At 35.3% G+C, this 19,635-nt stretch overlaps 1 protein-coding gene and 1 pseudogene across 2 annotated transcripts; one reads left to right on the forward strand and one right to left on the reverse strand.

Moving 5' to 3' along the window:
* The first annotated feature begins 432 nt into the window (after positions 1-432).
* On the forward strand, positions 433-7,295 carry LOC110935498 (nuclear transcription factor Y subunit A-3). 2 transcript variants are annotated; one of them, XM_022177878.2, is made up of 6 exons: positions 433-754; positions 3,448-3,673; positions 4,755-4,852; positions 5,720-5,785; positions 5,886-6,056; positions 6,774-7,295. In XM_022177878.2, the coding sequence occupies exons 2-6, from the start codon at positions 3,508-3,510 to the stop codon at positions 7,074-7,076; spliced, it is 804 nt and encodes a 267-aa protein (XP_022033570.1). In that variant the 5' UTR covers positions 433-754; positions 3,448-3,507; the 3' UTR covers positions 7,077-7,295. The 2 variants fall into 2 exon arrangements, with proteins under 2 accessions (XP_022033570.1, XP_022033569.1); XM_022177877.2 differs by lacking the exon at positions 433-754 and having other exon boundaries at positions 3,376-3,673.
* A 6,349-nt stretch (positions 7,296-13,644) lies between these two features.
* LOC110935388 lies at positions 13,645-19,138 on the reverse strand (annotated as a pseudogene).
* Between the last annotated feature and the right edge of the window lie 497 nt (positions 19,139-19,635).

Below are 19,635 nucleotides of genomic sequence, written 5' to 3' on the forward strand. Positions count from 1 at the left end.
AGTTGGGCTTATCTAATCATTTGGGTCATTGTTTCAATCTGACTCCTTTATTTTATAAGTTTGGGCTATTTGTGGTATTCTTATATTATTTTAGGGGTATACTTTGTATAAAACCGAAAAAAAGAAAAAAATACCCTACGCATACGGACTTCAACCGTAGCCCGTGCTACGACTCACATAACAATGGTTCCGCCCCTGGCTGACGGCGGTCGAGTGGTCGACCTTGACCACAACGCTCAATGTCACGATGGTTGACACGTTTTTTAAAAGAAAATCGCATGAAAGAGTCTCACTACTTATTAATATTACCAATAAAATTATTATCAAAAAATCAAAACAACTTGAAGAAATAAACCAAAAACGAAAAACGAAAACAGGAAAAAGTGAGTAAAACCGTCGCTGAGACGTAGACGCTTGGCGACATATCTGGAGGCCTATATGGGCGGCTGACAGACAACATTAAAATTTCAAAACAGACTCGCATGATTCGTACACTATATATCCCCCCATTTCTTTACAACAAGACAAAACCAAACCAAACCCATTCATATTCCTCTATTCAACACCCCACTCGCCGGAGCTCCACTTGCCGGAACCCCCCATCACCACGTCACCCCCTTTGTCCTTTTCTGCATTCTGTTTCTTACACTCATCATATACTTACTTACACACACCCTTATATCTATATTTCTAGAGAGAGAAACTTTGCCAAGTTTCAGGGAAGGAGGCATGCCTGTGTTCTTTCCAACAAAGGGTATAATAATAACAATAATAATAATATTAATTTATATTTTCTTGTTTTTTTGTGGTGTTGGTTTTAGTTCATCTGGGTTTGAATCAAGATTTTGTTTCTTGATTTCTTGATTTTTTTTAATTTTCTTGATTTTTGATATCTGCATGTGTTGGTTTGAATCCCCATCTGGGTATTAGAATATTAAATTTGCTAAAAAGAAAATTAAATTTGTAATATTTTAAATGTATGCATTTTCTTCTTGTTCTTGCTTAAGAAAATTCTCACAAATCTTGTTTTTTTTTTTTTAATTTGTCTTGATTTTTGAAATCTGCATGTGTTAGTTTGAATGCTCATCTGGGTATTGGTTATTATGTGATTGTATATTAAATTTTTAATATTTTAAATGTATGCATTTTCTTCTTGTTTATGCTTAAGATAATTATCACAAATCTTGATATTTTGATTTGTGATATCTGCATGTGTTAGTTTGATTCTGTATCTGGGTGCTTGGTTGTTATGTGATTAAAATATTGTATTTATTAAAAAGAATTACATTTATTATATTTTAAATGTATGCATTTTGTTCTTGTTCTTGCTTAAGAATTTCTGACAAATCTTGATTTCCTGATCTTGACTTTTAAGACACTCTTGTGTGTTGTTAAGCTCTTATTCATCCTTTAAACTTGTAGTGGGTCCCAATGGGGCCTACAAGAAAATGATATCGTAGGTTTTAATATAGTCATTGTGTTCTTTTTTCTCTACATGTATAATACATGTATAATATCTATATATAATACATATATAATATCTATATGTGTGGGCGCTCGGGGGCAAAAGTGAAATGGTATTAACTTTAACGTTATTTTACTAATTTCGTGAAAATAACGTTAAAAGTGGCGGATGGTTAATCATGCATCATGTGGTGATGTTGATAGCTGAAAGACACGGGGTACGTGCACCAATTAGTCTCTGTCCCGATTGTTTGAGTGTTATGTGTCTTAGGTCTATGGCTTGATACAAAACTACAATCGAGCCGGGGGTCTCACTCGAAGCAGCCTCTCTATTCCTACGGAGTAGAGGTAAGGCTGTCTACATCTACCCTCCTTAGACCCTACCTTAGCTTTGCTATTGTGGGATGTATTGAGTATGATGATGATGATTTGTGTTCTTTTTCCTGTTCTTGATTTGGCCTAATCTGTTCTTAATAGTTAATCTTGTGAGTTTATCCCAAATCATTACATTCAGTTCAAAATTCTTTAATCATGGTGTTTATTTTCTTAACTTTATTTGGTTGAATTTGTGCTTAAGTTTGCTCTTAGAGTATATCAATGCATGTCACTTTTTTTGACGTTCTTGAGCTCATGTGGAGAGCCGGGGATTTTAGCAGGAGCAACCTCTCTATTTTTCCGTATAGAGGAAAGGTTTGCCCCCATCCTACATATAGTTTCTAGCTAAAAGTGGGATTTTACTGGGTATGTATGTTTGCGTTTGCACTCGTGTGGATGAACACTGAGTGACATGGACGCGTTTTTGAGAGGCACTGTTGCGGATGCTCTTTCGTAAGATACTAAGGGTTGTTTGGGATTTGCCTAATTCACTTTTTTTTTTTTTTAAATATAAGTAACTTCTTTTGTGTGTTTGGATGAAGAAAAATAATTATCTTGATGCATTTGTTTAGTTTAGATTTAAAATAAGTTGATCTTAATAAGTGGTTCGAGGTCATTTGTTCCGAACTCACTATTGTTCATGGTTATAAAAATCCCCCAAAGCCTTCTATTAGTCGCCGATTAATCGCTAGTCCCTCGTTCACCGAGTAATTTTCATCTAATCGGCCAAAAATCAGTGGCTGTCTAGTGATTCCGGCCAAAACCTGTAAATGTTGGCAATTAATCCTATCTACTTCAAAATATGGGTCGACGAAGGTGTTAAAACATATAATTTTGTTAATTTTGTGAGTTTTTTTCTCAATCATTACATTCGCCTTAAGATTCTTTTGTAATGGCATCACGGCTCGTGTTCATCGCTTTATTTAATTAAATTCTGTGCTTAAATGTGCTTTTAGTAACACTAATTGTATGTTTGTTTAATGCTTAACATTCTTAGTGGAATGCTGGTACAAGATAAGCATCTAATTCTTCACATTATCTTTTTGAGTTAAATGCCATTTTAGTCCCTGTGGTTTGGGCCATTTTGCCAGTTTAGTCCAAAGGTTTCATTTTTAACCTGTGGGTCCAAAAAAGGTTTCACAGTTGCCATTTTAGTCCACTTGGTAAACTTCATCCATTTTTTCTGTTAACGAGAAGGCCAATTTGGTCATTTTGTATGTAATTCTGTTAACTAAAAAGACAATTCAACCATATAAAATGACCGAATTGGCCTTCTCGTTAACAGAAAAAATGGATGAAGTTAACCCAATGGACTAAAATGGCAACTGTGAAACCTTTTTGGGCCCACAGGTTAAAAATGAAACCTTTGGACTAAACTGGCAAAATGGCCCAAACCATAGGGACTAAAATGGCAATTTACTCGAAAATATCTTTTTTTATTTAATTTCATCAGATTCTACTATTGTTTTCAGCCTTTATTTATGTCGATATAACATAACGAGTGATTTTCGTATAAACTAACGCTCTTAAGAAGTAACGAGTTTTGAAAGCATGCAAGAATTACTTAAAAACAACTGTGACCCGTGTGGTGTTGCGTTTCCTTCTCAGTGGACGGGTGTTGAGGCGTTTGTTGACCAGTCAACTTTGTCTGATAACTTGAGTTTGAAAATGGGATCTTCGACGCCACATCAGCAAAGTACGAAGCAAATAGGTTTTCAGTTTCAGTTTCAAGATCAAGATTCATCGTCAACTCAGTCAACAAGTCAATCGTATCCTGAAGTAACTAGTGCTGGAGATAGCTGCAAGTATTGGGAAAAGTATCCGGTTCAATCAGGTAATTAATTTTTTTTCTATGAAAATAATGATGTAATGTAATACGTTTAAGATGTCATAAGACGTGTGTAAAATACACCAATCAAAATAAATTAAAAAAAGATTACAGACTAAAGGCAGGTAGACGAGCAACAAGTTGCACCGCTACCCCTTTCTGAATAGCAAACCCTACCCTGCTAAACACAAAATTCTGCCCCTTAACATGCGCGGTGTTACTGCTTACTACCTGCTGAATCCGCTTGAGGAACCTTACCGCATCAGAGGCGAGAGCGCCAAAAGTATCGAAAGCGAACCGGACGAACACGTGCTGATTCTCTATCTATTATATATTTATAATTTATATTGTTAATGTGGTTGGTTTAGACTGTTAGTCAATAAAACTTTTAATATTGTTAGTAATAGATTTAAGAAATCTAATACGAAATTTGAAGTTAACTGCACTCACTAAATGTAAACTTTTGTTATGATTTTTTGACGTATGGTTGATCTTTAGGGATTTTTCTATAAATAAACACGTTGGGTTCGAAATGGGCCGGATTAGCATGCAACCACCTTTTTTGTTCATTTTAAGACATTTTTATAAATAATCTGACTTGTTTAAATATGATTAGTAAACATTACTATTTTATGATAATAATCTAAATTTTTTAATAAAGTGATATGTTCCTTCTTTTGGTTAAATTTTTGTTTCTACAAGGCCCAGATGTGTAGATAGTCACCCCAAAAAGGTGGTTTTTGTCTTTATATGCACACTCTGCAGTGTTGAACTGTGGTCAAAACGTGGTGTTTTGGTCCGGGTCTGGTATAATGTTCTGTTCATTCATCCATGGAAAGAGGTTATTACAATATACAAGTAACTAATTTTGTTTTATTTACTTTGGATCGGATAAATATGCTATTACCAAATCGACCCGTTCATAAATCGGTCAAAGCCTAAGGGCTAAGCATATGTGTTTTGCATACAAAACTGCTGATGAACCGCAACATAAAGTTTGTGACTATTGACATAGTTATTTATTGAAGCGTGCGGATAACATCTAATTGTAGATTTATAAGCCCTTACGATTACTATTTTTTACCAGCTCACGGGACACATGAAGATGGTAGCGTGGGGTCCGCTTTGCCTAATGGTACTCAAGATTTTGCTTTTGCTTCTCAACCTGATCACAAGCAGCAATATGTAAGTTTAGTAACTTATAGATCAATTTCAAACGGGTCAAATTGGGTGGTGTTTTTCTAGTAAATGCTGAAATGGGTCGAGTTGCATCGACTTGGAGCTTTTTTTTTAAAATAAGTGTTAGTGCCAAATACGATTGCAAAACTTATATTGTTGTTAATAATAATGCAGTTTTTATAATATTTTGCTTTAGTAGAGGTGGCAAAATGTTTGGGTTGGGTAACAAATGAGTGTTTTTAGCAGTGGTAAACGGGTCGATTCAGGTTGACCTTAGCTTTCTTTGAGCAAAGTTTTTAAAATGAGTGAATTACGTTTTTGGCCCCTGTGGTTATATCATTTTTACTATATTAGCCCAAAATAAGAATTTTTAACATACCTGCCCCCATGGTCTCTATAACTGACAATTTTGGCCCCTAAGTCTAACCATTTTGGCCCCCATAACTAACCATTTTGGCCCCCATGATCTCTAGACTTAGGGGCCAAAATGGTTAGTTATAGAGACCATGAGGGCAAATATGTTAAAAATTCTTATTTTGGGTTAATATAGTAAAGTGATATAACCACAGGGGCCAAAAACGTAATTTACTCTTTTAAAATTTAGTAAGTTTTAATCTGCTTACAGAAGTTGTGTTATTTTAATAGTAATGTTACTATTTCAAAACAAATTTATTGTGGCGGCTTTATGCATAAAACACACTTTGAGTGATGTTCAGACCGTTTGACCCGTTTAGTGTTAAGCCATTTTTTGTTACCTTTACTTGTTAAGAGTTAAAACAACGGTTCGTAAGTAAATGAGTTGTTAATTGTTATGTTAAGTCTTTATACGTGATGGTTTTTTTTTTTTTTTTTTTTTTTCGGATTACATTTCAGGCTTGTATTCCACTTCCATACTATCATGGGATGTTTGCGCCTTATGGCTACGGGTCACAAGCTATGGTGAACACATTACTAAGCCTTCTTTCTGTTTTGTATTTAGTAACATCTTAATCATGCCATAATTGATCTTATTCTTTTTTAATAATGCCATATTATACAGCTTCCTCATTTTCAAGGAATGAACATAACGTCTACGCGGGTCCCACTTCCTCCCGATTTTTCGCAAGGTGAAGCCATATATGTCAACGCAAAACAGTACAGCGCCATTCTTCGTAGGAGACAACAACGTGCAAAACTTGAGGCGCAAAACAAGCTTTTAAAACCTCGAAAGGTATTCATGCGTTGAGCTTCTACTTATATTCTTGCAAGCCAATTCACATTTCTGTTTTACAACTATTTGCATACGGGTGCTAAACGGGTTGTGTTCGTGGGTTGGCGGGTTCAACCTGATCCGAACCCGGAAATTTTAGACGAACCCGAACACGACCTGAACCCGAAATCGTGTCATACATATGAACCCGAACACGACCCGTTAAACCCGATTTTTTTTTATTTTTTATTTTTTTCCCCGCAAATTAATTAATGTATAAAAATTAAAATATAGTACAAAAAACAAAAATGTATATAATACAATTACATTTATATTATATAAAAATTAAAATTTACTAAAAAAACACAAATGTATATAATACAATTACATTTAAGCTATAAAATCTTATGTGAATTTATATTTTTAAAGTTATATTTATGGCAAAAAGTACACAGTGAAATTAATTTATGATATAAAAAATGTAAAAAAATAATATAATATAAATGGGTTAAACGGGTCAACCCACCATCCCTACCAGGTTGATCCGAACCCGTCCCGTTTAGCTAAACGGGTTCGGGGCTCAACTTGAAACTGACCCAAACCTGTTTAGACTTAACCCATACCTGCGAATTTCGTGTCGTGTTTTGGGGTCGGGTCAGATGTTCACACCCCTATGCATACATAAATATGACTATTATCATATGGACTTTTAAACATCATACAAATCTTTTTGGACAGCCATATCTCCATGAATCAAGACATGTTCATGCACTCAAGAGGGCAAGAGGACCCGGTGGGCGGTTTTTAAACTTGAAAAAGATTCAAGAAACTCAACCCGACGACTCAACCAACGAACAAGACGACATGGAACTCGCACCGAGTTTCGAAAACAATCATGGTGGCAGCTCAGACAGCACAACCACCTCAAATGTGGACAACTACTTCCACCATCAAGAACTCAAGTTCTCTCTCTACGATTCTCATTCTGACGGCCCCACACAAACCGATGGGTTCGGTGGGACCCACCACATGTTTCGCTGACGAACCAACGACCGACCGAAATCCGTAATTTCGGTTGTTGGTTCATCAGGCATGTCATCCTTGGCTCTTTACTTTCTGTCATTAGTTCCTTAGGTTATTAGGAGTAATGCATCACAAGGGGATCCAGGTGGTGATATTTTTATTTATTTAACATGTTTTTAAATTTTTAAATTTCAAAACCAAGTTCGTGATATTTTATGTTTAAGGAACCGTTTTTAACTTGCTGTTTTGGCGGCTGTTTTAAAAAAGCTGTTATTATTTTCCTGATTTGGCGGCTATTTTTAAGATATATTTATTTTTTGGCATTTGATGATAGCGTTACTTATATAGGGTAAAGTTCTTGTACAAATAATCTTAACATACTAAACATACAAATTGAAGGAAAACTCAAAAAGACAAGGTGGCGTTTTTGTAATTATCAATAACTATCAAAGTTACTCTACAAATATACCTAAAAAAAACCTAACCACTCCCCCCACCCCCAAAAAAAACCTAAACCCCCCACCCCCCAAAAACCTAAAAAAACCTAACCCCCCACCCCCCCACCCCCCAAAAACCTAAAAAAAAACCTAACCCCCCCCCCCCCCCCCACACCCCCAAAAACCTAAAAAAACCTAACCCCCCACCCCTCACCCCCAAAAACCTAAAAAAAACCTAACCCCCCCCCCCCCCAACCACCCAAGCTAAAATGCTAAAAACTAAACCCCCCAAAAAACCTAAAAAAATCTAAAAAAATAAAAAAAAACACACACAAATTATTTTATTTTATTTTTTTAACATTTTTTATTAAAAATCGCTACTTTTAGTAGTAGCCAAAAAAAAAAAAGTTTTTTTTTTTTTTTTTTTTTTTGCTAACGAAATATAGCGATTTTTTAATAAAAAATGTTAAAAAAAAATTTGTGTTTTTTTAGGTATTTTTTGTTGTAACTTTGATAGTTGGTGGTAATTACAAAAATGTCACCTTGTCTTTTTGGGTTTTCCTTCAATTTGTATGTTTAGTATGTTAAGATTATTTGTATTTGATCTTTTGCCTACTTATATATAGATATTTGTTTGTCATTTGTCTTACATATTATTTTATGGTGAAAAATCAAATTGGGAAGATGAATATGCAAGAATTGAAGCAGTGTTTCGGGTATATGAAATTATGGATAATACATAGGGATCTTCATGGGTCGACGGTTGAGTACATGACAAGTTCATGGGTCGACGGTCGAGTACATGACAAATTAGAGATGTAAAAAATAACACTTGATAAAAGAAAAACTATTGGTTTTAGCGTAATCTGGGTTCTTAGTAAAACGTGTCTCTTACAGGGTAATATGTCTAAATAGGTAATTTTGGTATTGATGGGTTAGATAATGGGTAAAACTGTAGATCTTATAGTCCAACGATATTAAGGTGTGTTGGAATAGTGTTTCTTTATGTAGTAAAAATTTTAGAAGTAGGTTTGAAGGTGTATGAGTTAGCCGATAATCTAGATCCAATCCGTTTCTTACCGGCTGCTTCAATTCTTATATATTCATCTTCTCAGTTTGTTTTTTTCCAAAAAGAAAAAAGGAGTGAATCCTTTTCTTGGCCTTATGCAATGTTACAAACTATGGTGAGCACATTATAAACCTTTTTATGTTTTGTGTTAGATCACTTATCAAGCCATAATTTATATTATTCTTTTTAAATCATGATGTCACTTCTTCTAGCATAGGTGTTTTAAATACATTTTCATAGGGACCCACATAGCTCGTCCGTATGTGAATGCACTCAAGAGGGCAAGAGGACCCAATCGTCGGTTTTAAACTCGAAAAAGATTCAAAAAACCCAATCTGATGGCTCGATTAATGAATAAGATGATATGGGACTCGCACATTGTCTTAAAAATAAGGGTCATATTATATGCCATATCTACTACCGTGTTGCTGCGCTAATCTTCGAATCGGGTTTGGTTTATTTGGTTTTGATATTTTTTTTTATTAAAATCAAAGTTTGATCGATTAGAATTCAAATAAATCAGTAACGATTCGAATTTGAAAGTTCCAATTTGGGTTGATTCGAATTATGAAAATATATGAAAAATAAATGAAATTCACAAGTAAATCCAGCAAAAATTACGATTAGGTCAGCCAAATTTTCAAGGTTTGAACAAGAAAAATCCAAAAAAATAAAATAAAAAATAAAATCCATTTATTAAGAAACCAATAAAATTAATCAACTCATAAGATATTAATCTATGTATAAAAACTGTGTACAAATAAGAAGTCAAGAAAGAATCATATTTATGTGAATAGGAACTTAGGAGTCAAGAACAAGATCTTTAAGAAATAATTTCAATGAGTGATTTCTCAGCAAACTAACAAATAAATTTTCTATGCAAGATGTAATGTCTATGAAGAAAAACTATCAAGAGATGCACCAATCGTGTATTTTCAATACCCACTTCCGGGTATTGAATTGCAGAGAAAAATAGGGTATTGCAAAAAGCAGGTATGGTTCCGGTTCCGGTTCCAGTTCTTGGCCAGAAAAACCATACCATGTGTATCGGTTTGGGATCGGGTATGAAAGTGGTTCTTCAAAAACTAAGTATTATAATACCCTATTTTCAAGTATTGGAAAAACCAATATAGAGGTGGAGAGATAAACCATGTATTAAAAAATACATTTTCGAGTGTTCTTTTAAAGCATTTTCTTATACCAAGTCTAGGGATGAAGAAATACATTAAAAAGCAGAAAAAAAACAGGCGTATTTGAGGTTCTTACGGCTTTATAGCCGTTGGAAAGGTGTAGATCTCGGAAAAATACACTAACAACGGTAATAACCGGTTAATACCCGGGTTCGGGTATAGAACCGGTTCTCGACATAAATTGGGTATGAAGCAGGTACGGTTCCAGCTCAGGTCCTCGGTATAAAGGTGCAAATGTATACTCTATGTGTATCCTACGGGTAGGGTTTGTACCGACTTCGGCTCCTAAGTACCGGTTAGGGTTGGATACAGTTCCTACCCGAAAATCAGGTACAACCGGATATTTAAAAAAATTGTGTTTTTTGACCATTGGAACGGGCAATATAGCCATTTTTTACCGTTGGAACAGGTGCTTTTTTTAAACTATTTTAACCCTCAGTATAAATAAGCGTTAAATTGTTTAAGTTTCATTTTTCATATAAAGAAAACAAAATGTCAATGAAACAAAAAAATCATTATTTGTTTACTGTTAATGCTTCAAAAACAAATGGAAATACTTCCACAATGTCCAATGCAACTTTATTTTAGTATTTAATTCATCGTATACATTGTGTTAGTCATGCTCTTTATTAGAACTATTTTTCACGAGCCGGTGCGTCGTTAGATACGTCTGAAGATAGTCAATCCTTCACCTTTTAATCATGTACTTTTACTTCAAGTGTAATTTCAACTTTGAGATTTGTCTTGTCTTGTGTACGATCCATTGCATCCAAATGCTCTTTTAGGCAAATACACATCTTCTATCGACTCGGGAATGAGTCTTGTTCTTTGTAATGACAATACTCTGCCACTAAGAGAAAAAAAAAAACCAGATTCTGAAGTAACCGTAGAAGCTTGACGATTAATCAATCACATGGCTATGGCGGACAAATCCGGAAATTCGGTTTCCTTTCCTTTCCACCAAACCAAAATATCAAACTTGTGATAATCTTCGGTAGACATATTCGGTACATAATTCGATGCACTATACCTACGGAGCTCACTTGTTGGGGTGTTACCCCTTTGATGTTTAGCCATCAGATCATGAACAACATTCAACATAGTGATAATCGGGTCCCAGACCGAGCTATTACAAGCACTTGAGCTCAATTCCCGAGACATGCTTATGTTTGTGGTCGGCCCATATTTATTCAAAATAATGATAAACAAAAAATATTCAAACTTTTGTTGAATTTATCTTTAGTTTTGGATTTAAAATTTGGATTCACCTCATGCATATTCAAATTGTCAAATATTTCGTCCATAAGTGCTTCAACTCCCGCAATATTTATAAAAGAGTTTAAATCGACGAAACAAATAAAAACAGGTGGTAATTTAAAGAAATATTTTTGGGAAAATTTTCTTTCATTAGTTTTTATCATTAAAGAAAACATAAACATTTTATTTTTAGTTACAAAAGTTTTAAGTTTAAGGTTATTACAATTGAAGCCATTAGGTTCTTGTATCTTTTGCTTTGTTTGTGTTTATGGCATAGAAGGCTTATACTTTGGGCTTTGTTGTGATGCTTTTCCTTTTGTTCTTATTAAAATTAAATTAAATTAAATTAAATTAAATTAAAATGCTATAAATTAGTAACAACTTTTAGCTTTAGTTGGTTGTACTATAAGCTTTGGGTGATTTAAAAAAAAACTTGATTTTTAACTCATAACCCAAAGGTTTTTACTTTTTGTGATTTTAATTCCACGTAATTTGTTTTTTTTTTTATTTGAGTAAAATGGACGGATAGTCCCTGTGGTTTGGTGAAATTTCACCTTTAGTCCCCAACTTTTCAGAATTACACTCTTAGTCCCTGTGGTTTGACAAGTTGTTACTCAGATAGTCCCTAAAGCGGATGAAGGTTACTCGGATAGTCCCTGTTGTTTGACAAGTTGTTACTCGGATAGTCCTTGTCATTTCACACCCACTTAACCAGAAAAACTAACCTCTATCCGCTTTGGGGACTATCCGAGTAACAATTTGTCAAACCACAGGGACTAAGAGTGTAATTTTGAAAAGTTGAGGACTAAAGGTGAAATTTCATCAAACCACAGGGACCATCCGTGCATTTTACTCTTTTTATTTTAACCTAAAAATTTTCATTATTTGCAATTTAACCTCATAACTTTTTACTTTCAACTTTTGTCCCCTATATTTTCCATCTTTCGGAAATATTCCTTTTACGTTTTGTTCTAAATTTTTCGAGTTAGTACGACGCAACGTACGTGTGTGGTTTAACGTTTTTATGTTTAATTAAAAAATTTGCGAGTTAACATGTCGCAACGTGCATGTGTGGTTCAACGTTTATATGTCTATTTTCCTGTTTGATAGCTCCGTCGCAACACGCAGGTCCTAGGTCGAGTCAGTGTTGGTAGTCGCTAACGGTGGTGTGACATTGGTACTATTTGGCATGGTTTTACGTCCCGCCGCAACGCGGGGGTGCTTAATTCTAGTTTAAAACAATTTTGAAAGAACTAAAGTAAACCTGGAATATATTTGTTTTTGTGGTTTTGAAAACGACAAGCAAATCGGTGAGATATCTAATATTATATTAACCTGATTCTAGAAACGGTTCAACTTCATATTGTTCCCTAAAGACTACCATGAAAAGCTTTTAAAGCTGGTGCTTAGGTTAAAGAACTTTCAAACGTATGAAAAGTTGAATTTCAACAAGCAGGTACACCCCAATTAGGATCAAAATATTTGGCATTGACATCGTCACAAAGTTTTTATGTTCTTAATATATTTCTTTTCCACTTTTAAAAACATCGTGTAACACTATTCTATATGCTCTTATAAAATCGTCAACGGATTTAGTTTCGAGCCTGGATTGCACACCTAAATTAATAATATATACCACACAAAGAGTATGAAAAAATCAGTACCACAAATTGGTTTATATTTTAATTTAAAATATTTTAATCGCCGGGGTATAGTTTCAGGCATTATCGAATGTTGGAATTGAACCCTACCAGAGGAACAGATAATGAAAGCCAAAACCGGATCACTACAGTGGATTAGTCATAACCAGCTTTTTACATTAAGCTTTCCCCTTGACAGTGGTCATCTAGCATCTGATAGACTTCAAAGTACTGCTCAATAGAACAACTGCTACTAAAGAACTGATGAAGTTTAAAGGCTGAAGCTCAATCTACTGACGGAATCCAAGCACTACTGAAGAATTAAAGCACTGCCCATTCAAGGTCTGATCACCCTTTGAAGAAAGCACTGATGCTCAAACAACAGTGGTTGACTACATCAGTGGAATGAAGAATCAGTGTTTATACATCAGAGATTAGAATGTAATCAGTGTCTGTATGGTCAGTAGTTATAGAACAGTAGATAGAGTTTGTTAGTTTGTTAGATGTCGTTTTCATGGTGACGTCAGCTAAGATGCCTCAGTGGTTTGGTTTGCCTATAAATGTAACAGTACCCTGTACTGTTACATTTGATGACTGAGTGGGTTCTTCTCCTCTAGTCCAATCCTTTCATCTTGTGCAATCAACCTTGGAGCATCAGGCTGAGGGGGAGTTTAGTTTCTAAGCATGCTCTGTAAATCTTTCGCTTTGTATTGTAATCATTTGACTCTATGAAAAGCATGTGTTTATCAAAACTATCTCCTTCCTGAATTGTGCTTACAAAGTTTGTGTTCATTTCTGCTGCATTTAATTTAAATTATGCAAACAAGCACTATTATGAGAGCCTCAGATCCTAACAATTGGTATCAGAGCTCGGACAGTCAAATTCGATCTAACAATCAATTTGACATAACAGTTCGGCTCAAAGTTCATTGCTACTAAGGTTGATTGTATTTTGTTGAAAAACAAAGTAACGAGTAATCATGTTCAAAATGACTATTCTAAAAGGCTCTGTAAAACAACCAAGATGTCATAAGACACACAAATTTCAAACAACAAGTGATGTCATGCACAAATCACCCATAGTTTTCAGATTTGAAAACATGTCTGGTAACTATGATATGATTATTTTCCTTCAAAATTGATTTCAACTATTGTTATGAAATTTGTGATGATTTCATCATGTTTGATGCTAAAGTATGAACCTCAGATTAACAAAACCTATGTTCATATAAACATTAGTATTTTGCTAACGTAAAAAGAGGGGAATAAAAACTTTAGTCATGAAATCTTATTGTTGATGTCACACCCCGAATTTCCACGTGTCACCGGTGGGCCCGGTGGGGGAGTATCGTGACGTAGTTGATATCATCATTTGTCAAACAACACAAATTATAATGCACAGCGGAAGCAAATGAAAATAGATTTATCTCAACCATTAAGTGTAATATCAAGTATCACAAATAGTCGAAATAGATCCACAGGCGGATCGAAATAAAAAGAAGGAAATTGTTCAACAGATAAATGCATCCCAAAGCTTGCGAGACTCTATAATGCTAAGGAGAAACCAGCCTATTGCGTATAGCACCTGCACTTAATCTTTTTGGGGAAAATACGTCAGTTTGCACTGGTAAATACAATTTAACTGACTCATTTTGAAAACATTTGATAAATTGGTTTTAAATGTACAAGGCACAAAACATTTTATAACTTGGGAATAATTAATCAGAGTTAAACTTGTAAAAGATTTACATGTTTGTTGTGCGTTCAGTCGCCCGAGTCGTGTCGGGTTTAAGGTTAAATGACACACCACTAGTATAAGTCCGCGGCGGGAAGCCAACGTTTATACCTTAATAATATGGACATAATACCGGGTGTACGCCTACACCCGGGTGTCAAGGTCGTGGCCAAAAATGATGCCAAAGATATCCGAGACATGGTCATTAAGCTCCCAAAGGCGTAGAAACAAACAACACACAGTTTTCAAACGGGTCACATTGATAGTACCCAACTACAAATGAGTTGGGGTCAATTGCCCGACCAAGCGGTATTTTATATACCGTACCCCCAAGCCCGTATAGGGAAAATAAGTTAAAAGTATTTACCTGCGCAAGTATAACCACAAAAGCAAAAATGCACGTGTCTTTTACTGGGCTCCTATCCTGGAACGAAGGTTATAATAACCTATTAGAATCCTAACGGGTCTTTTAACATAGCCTAAGCTTAGACCGGTTAGTTTCGAAGAACAAATATGGTTTAATCGCGAGGAATGCGAAAACCGGGAAGGAATGTGACTTAGACCCTACAAGCTTGGATACTTGTATAATATGGGCAAACTAAACACATTCTGGATTTAGAGACTAAGATGATATGGTTTGACCCGTTTCGGCTAGTATACGTGAACTAGTCACATAAGCCGATCCGAACGCAAAAGTGCGTGACGAGAACCATATAAGTCATATGCAAGTTTCCTGAGATTATATGCACCAAATATATGGTAATATCAGTAAGATATGCCCTATTATGCCCTAAATGATTTTAAACGCCAATTCCGCCTCATAAGGGCATTTTGGTAATTTTACATAAGCTAAAAAGGTAAAAACGGGAAATCTGAGTTTCCAACTTTAGTTTACTGTTATAACATAAATTTTTATTAAATATATCAGTAGGTATTTGACCTTTTATATAAAAACTAGTTTTGACATATACTATGTCGTAAAAATGCCTAAAAAGGTGATTTGGAGCCATTTCCGGGTTTTAAAAGAAAAGCTGATTTTTTTTATAATTCCAGAAGGCTCAAAATATTATATTTAACATAATAAATTAGTAGGAAAAGGTTTGGGGTCAAAAGGTTTTGTAAAACTCATTTTATAGCCGAAAAGGGCAAAACCGGCATAAGCCGAATTAAGCTTAAAACTTCAAGTTATGCTCAGCCTAAAAATAAATAAAAATCTTTAAAATTCCCAAAATATTATTATATAACAGTGGGTATAAAGTTTTGATATAAAGTTTGGGTTTAGATAGGCTAAGCGTTAAATGCGCTAATTATTCACTAAGAAAGCTTCTAATTACGCTATTGAGCATAACTCTTAATCTAGACCTCAAACTGATGTCAAATTTTGGGGACAAATCTATATTTCAGTAACTAATATGTCTACCCTTTTACATCTTCAAAAATTATGATTTTTAGACATTTGGGCATAATGGTCAACATATGGGCATTTAACGGAATCATGCATATGAACAAGATATCTAATGAACCATGTTGTATAATCACAGGAGGATATACTAACATATTATAAGGTCCAAAAGAAGCTCTAAGGCAATCTTAATCTTGACTAAAACGGGTCAGAACTGAAACTCAAAGCGAAAGTCAAACTATGCGACTTTCGGTTCCGAACCGGGTCTAAACAGAAAATTGTCGATTTGAACATGTTGGAACATGTTCTTATACTTATTACCAAGTTATATTAATGTTCAAACAGGTTTCATGCATCCTACATTGCTAATTGTGCATTAATTTGAAATTAAGCATCCTGTTGACTTTTTATGGTTAGCTTTGACTCGACAATTGACATGCTTAGAGTGGGAATCTGGAAATACCCTTTTAAGGGTTTGTTACCCACTTAATTACCTTCCTAAAGGCATTTTTAATTCGTGATTTGACAGAGCACTTTATGATTAATCACGAAGTCAAACCTTAATTACGACGATTTGACTTTTACTTAATTAACTAAGTTAGAATGGATTAAAGGAGGTTAAGAGCACTTACAAGAGTCCTAAGGAGGATTAGGGACTTAAAGAAAATGGGTTGCTGGCCAGGAAAGCTCCAAGAGTGATCCAAGTGAGTGACACAAATGAATGATCATATTCTCCACACTTCACTCTCTTATATAGTGAACCAAGAGCCTTAGGATCTTGCCAAGCAACTCTAGGATAGATAGGAGATGATCCCAGGTGTCCCTAGAGGGCTATTTACTGCCTAGCAAGCCCATGGTTTCGACATTTTACATTTTAAGTCGGTTAACAGGCTGAACAGGCAGCTGCCAATTTCCTGCTGCCAGCGACCTCCTTACGGACCGTAAGCACAAGGTCTTGCGGTCCGTATGCTCCTCTTACGGACCGTAAGCTTAAACCTTTACGGTCCGTAACCGACCTTCGCTGATATGCCAAGTTACCTTGCTTACGGACCGTAAGCCAGAGGCTTTGCAGTCCGTAACCGGTGGCCAGAGGACAAAAATTTTAGTGAACTTTAAGTATTGACCATGCATTCAACTAACTCGAATTCAGTCCCTCTTTTTCAAATGTGGGACCATTATGACCAGCCTTTGCATGCCTAGCATGCTCTTACATGTTTCCCATTTAATCTCAATTCACAAAGGGACTTCAACATTGACGGAGATTTCCAAGAATGAGTCTTGGATTCTCATGATACTTGGCCAAGGAAGATTAACTATGTGAATTCTTATTTAGAAGGATTTTTAGTAGTAACAACCTATAATTCCGAAGTCCTTAGTAAAGATGTAACTTTATTTATTTGGGAGCAACCGGTTATCATATAAGATGGTTATCAAAGAATTTGAGGATCTTGGGATTTATAAAAATTTGGGTCGCTCAGAGGTGATTTAATAACGTGTCGCCCTTGGGTCGTTCAGAGGTGATTTTAAATAACATGACGCCCTTTTTTATTAGAAATCCTACCTTGCATCTTTTATTTAATCCGGTTTCTCTAACACGTCTGTCTAACGTGACACGTGTCTTTATTTAAGTGGACAGAAATTTTCGAGGTGTTACAGTTGAAAAGCAGGTTGAGAATCCTCAAAAGGACCAAATCAACCTTGTTAAAACACATTAAGAAAATCAGGGGTCAAAATAGTCCAAATCATATGTAATGTGAGATTTGATAATATAAATGGACAAATGTGGCCAGATCTCTCAAAAAATTACTGCAAAATGATTCTGGATTAAGTATTTCTTCAATAAATACCTCCCAGTAAGTATTTCATTACTTATGAATGGGAAGGGTAAAAAGGGAAGAAGTAAAATCATAAAAACTCATAAGTGTGTTTGTCTCAAAACTTTTGAAGTCAAAAGAAAAGAGTATAAATGTAAAACACTTAAGAGTTCAAAATTTGGGAAACAATGGTCATCAAGCAACTGTGTGCATTCATTAATTCAGGAAAGTTCAGGTAACAATAGTATCTCCAGTGATTGAACTTAAAAGAGGACTTTGCAATCAATTGATAAGAAAATGGTCCCAAACAGTGGTCATAAAAACTTGAGAATGATGTGATTATGAGCTTATTTGGAAAGTTACCAGATCCTTTTGATGATATTTTCAAGAGTAAATTACGTTTTTGGCCCCTCTGGTTATATCAGTTTTACTATATTGGCCCAAAATAAGATTTTTTAACAGATTTGCCCTTATAGTCCCTATAACTAACCTTTTTGGCCCCTAAATCTAACCAAACCCCAACTCAGGTTAATTTATTGGTCACATGTTTAGCACATGATGTCTAATTTGGTCATTTTACCTCCCTCTATAAATAAAACCCTAAACCCTGTTTTTTCACTTCATCTTCTTCAATAAATACTCTCTCCACCATTGCTAAACTTAATAACGCACACGCTGCGTTCTGTTTCGACACCTCTGTGCCAGTTTTCAACACATAAATAAAGATTTCACTGCACCAGCACCAGCAATTAATGGTTTATTATCATCTAACAAAGATAAATTCAATAACGCAGTGACAACGTGTTCTTGAGTGCAAGGATCAACACACCGAAGCAGCGGAATCAACGCGGGTACAGCACCCGATTCACCGATTAACGCTCGATTATCCGCTCGGTTTTTCGCTAGCAACCGAATTTTGGCAGCTGCTGATCTCTTGACAGCAATCGAACTCGAACTTAGACTATCCACGAAGATCTTAACCGTGGGTTGTAAATCTTCAGGTGAAATGTTTTCAATGATCTCAGTAGAGAAATTCTCGCGCTGGAGAAACCCTAAGCAGGGCTCCGGCTCCTGTAAATTCTTACGATCAGTTTCAGTCAAATTCTTCACCTCCACTGATGTTGAAGCCAGACGCTGTAGCTCTCCAGATATGTCACTACTACAGGCGGAGAAATCACTGAACACTTGTGAGAGTCCGTAATATCCATCTGATGACGTCACAGAAGAGGATGAGTTGGATAACTTAGCAGTGGCAAGCTGTTGCAAATGCGTGTCTATGAAGGAATCAGTGACGTTGTCTAATTCGACAGAGGGTGGGAGAGTTTGTTCCTGTTCTGCAGAGGCGGCGAAGGAGGAACCGCTATTGTTTGTGTATCCTGAGTGTGAGAAACTGGAACGCACGGTACACATTGAACGGCCAAGATGTTTCTGGAAGCTGGATGGAGAAGAAGCAGCTGAGGATGGAGGAGTGTAGTAGGGTCGGGTTATTTGAAACCGACCCGGACTAGAAGAGTCGGATTGTTGAAGAGAAACCATTTGAAGAATGATTCAGGATTAAATGGGCATAATTTAATTTAATTTATGGTGAAGAAACTATGAGTGAGAGAGATGAATATATTATATTTTAATTTTCATGGGGTGGTGGTGGAGAAGAAAATGATTTATTGAAGAAGATGAAGAGGGGTTTAGGGTTTTATTTATAGAGGGAGGTAAAATGACCAAATTAGACATTATGTGCTAAACATGTGACCAATAAATTAACCTGAGTTGGGGTTTGGTTAGATTTAGGGGCCAAAAAGGTTAGTTATAGGGACCATGAGGGCAAATCTGTTAAAAAATCTTATTTTGGGCCAATATAGTAAAACTGATATAACCACAAGGGCCAAAAACGTAATTTACTCTATTTTCAAAGTAACCTATAATTATTTTTCTTTGAAATGTGTTTTTTCTCAAATAAAACCGAATATATTATTCATTTTTTTAAATAATATATTTTGTACTTTTACTCTTTTTTTATTGTAAAAGTCTCAATT

This window comes from Helianthus annuus, chromosome 4, assembly GCF_002127325.2.
Source record: "Helianthus annuus cultivar XRQ/B chromosome 4, HanXRQr2.0-SUNRISE, whole genome shotgun sequence".
NCBI lineage: Eukaryota > Viridiplantae > Streptophyta > Magnoliopsida > Asterales > Asteraceae > Helianthus > Helianthus annuus.

Excerpts from the sequence above, each read along its gene's own strand:
- LOC110935498 (XM_022177877.2), top strand. The coding sequence starts at position 3,391 with ATGCAAGAATTACTTAAAAACAACTGTGACCCGTGTGGTGTTGCGTTT. Across the intron at positions 5,786-5,885 it reads GCTACGGGTCACAAGCTATG|CTTCCTCATTTTCAAGGAAT; the intron begins GTGAACACATTA and ends CATATTATACAG. Across the intron at positions 6,057-6,773 it reads AGCTTTTAAAACCTCGAAAG|CCATATCTCCATGAATCAAG; the intron begins GTATTCATGCGT and ends CTTTTTGGACAG.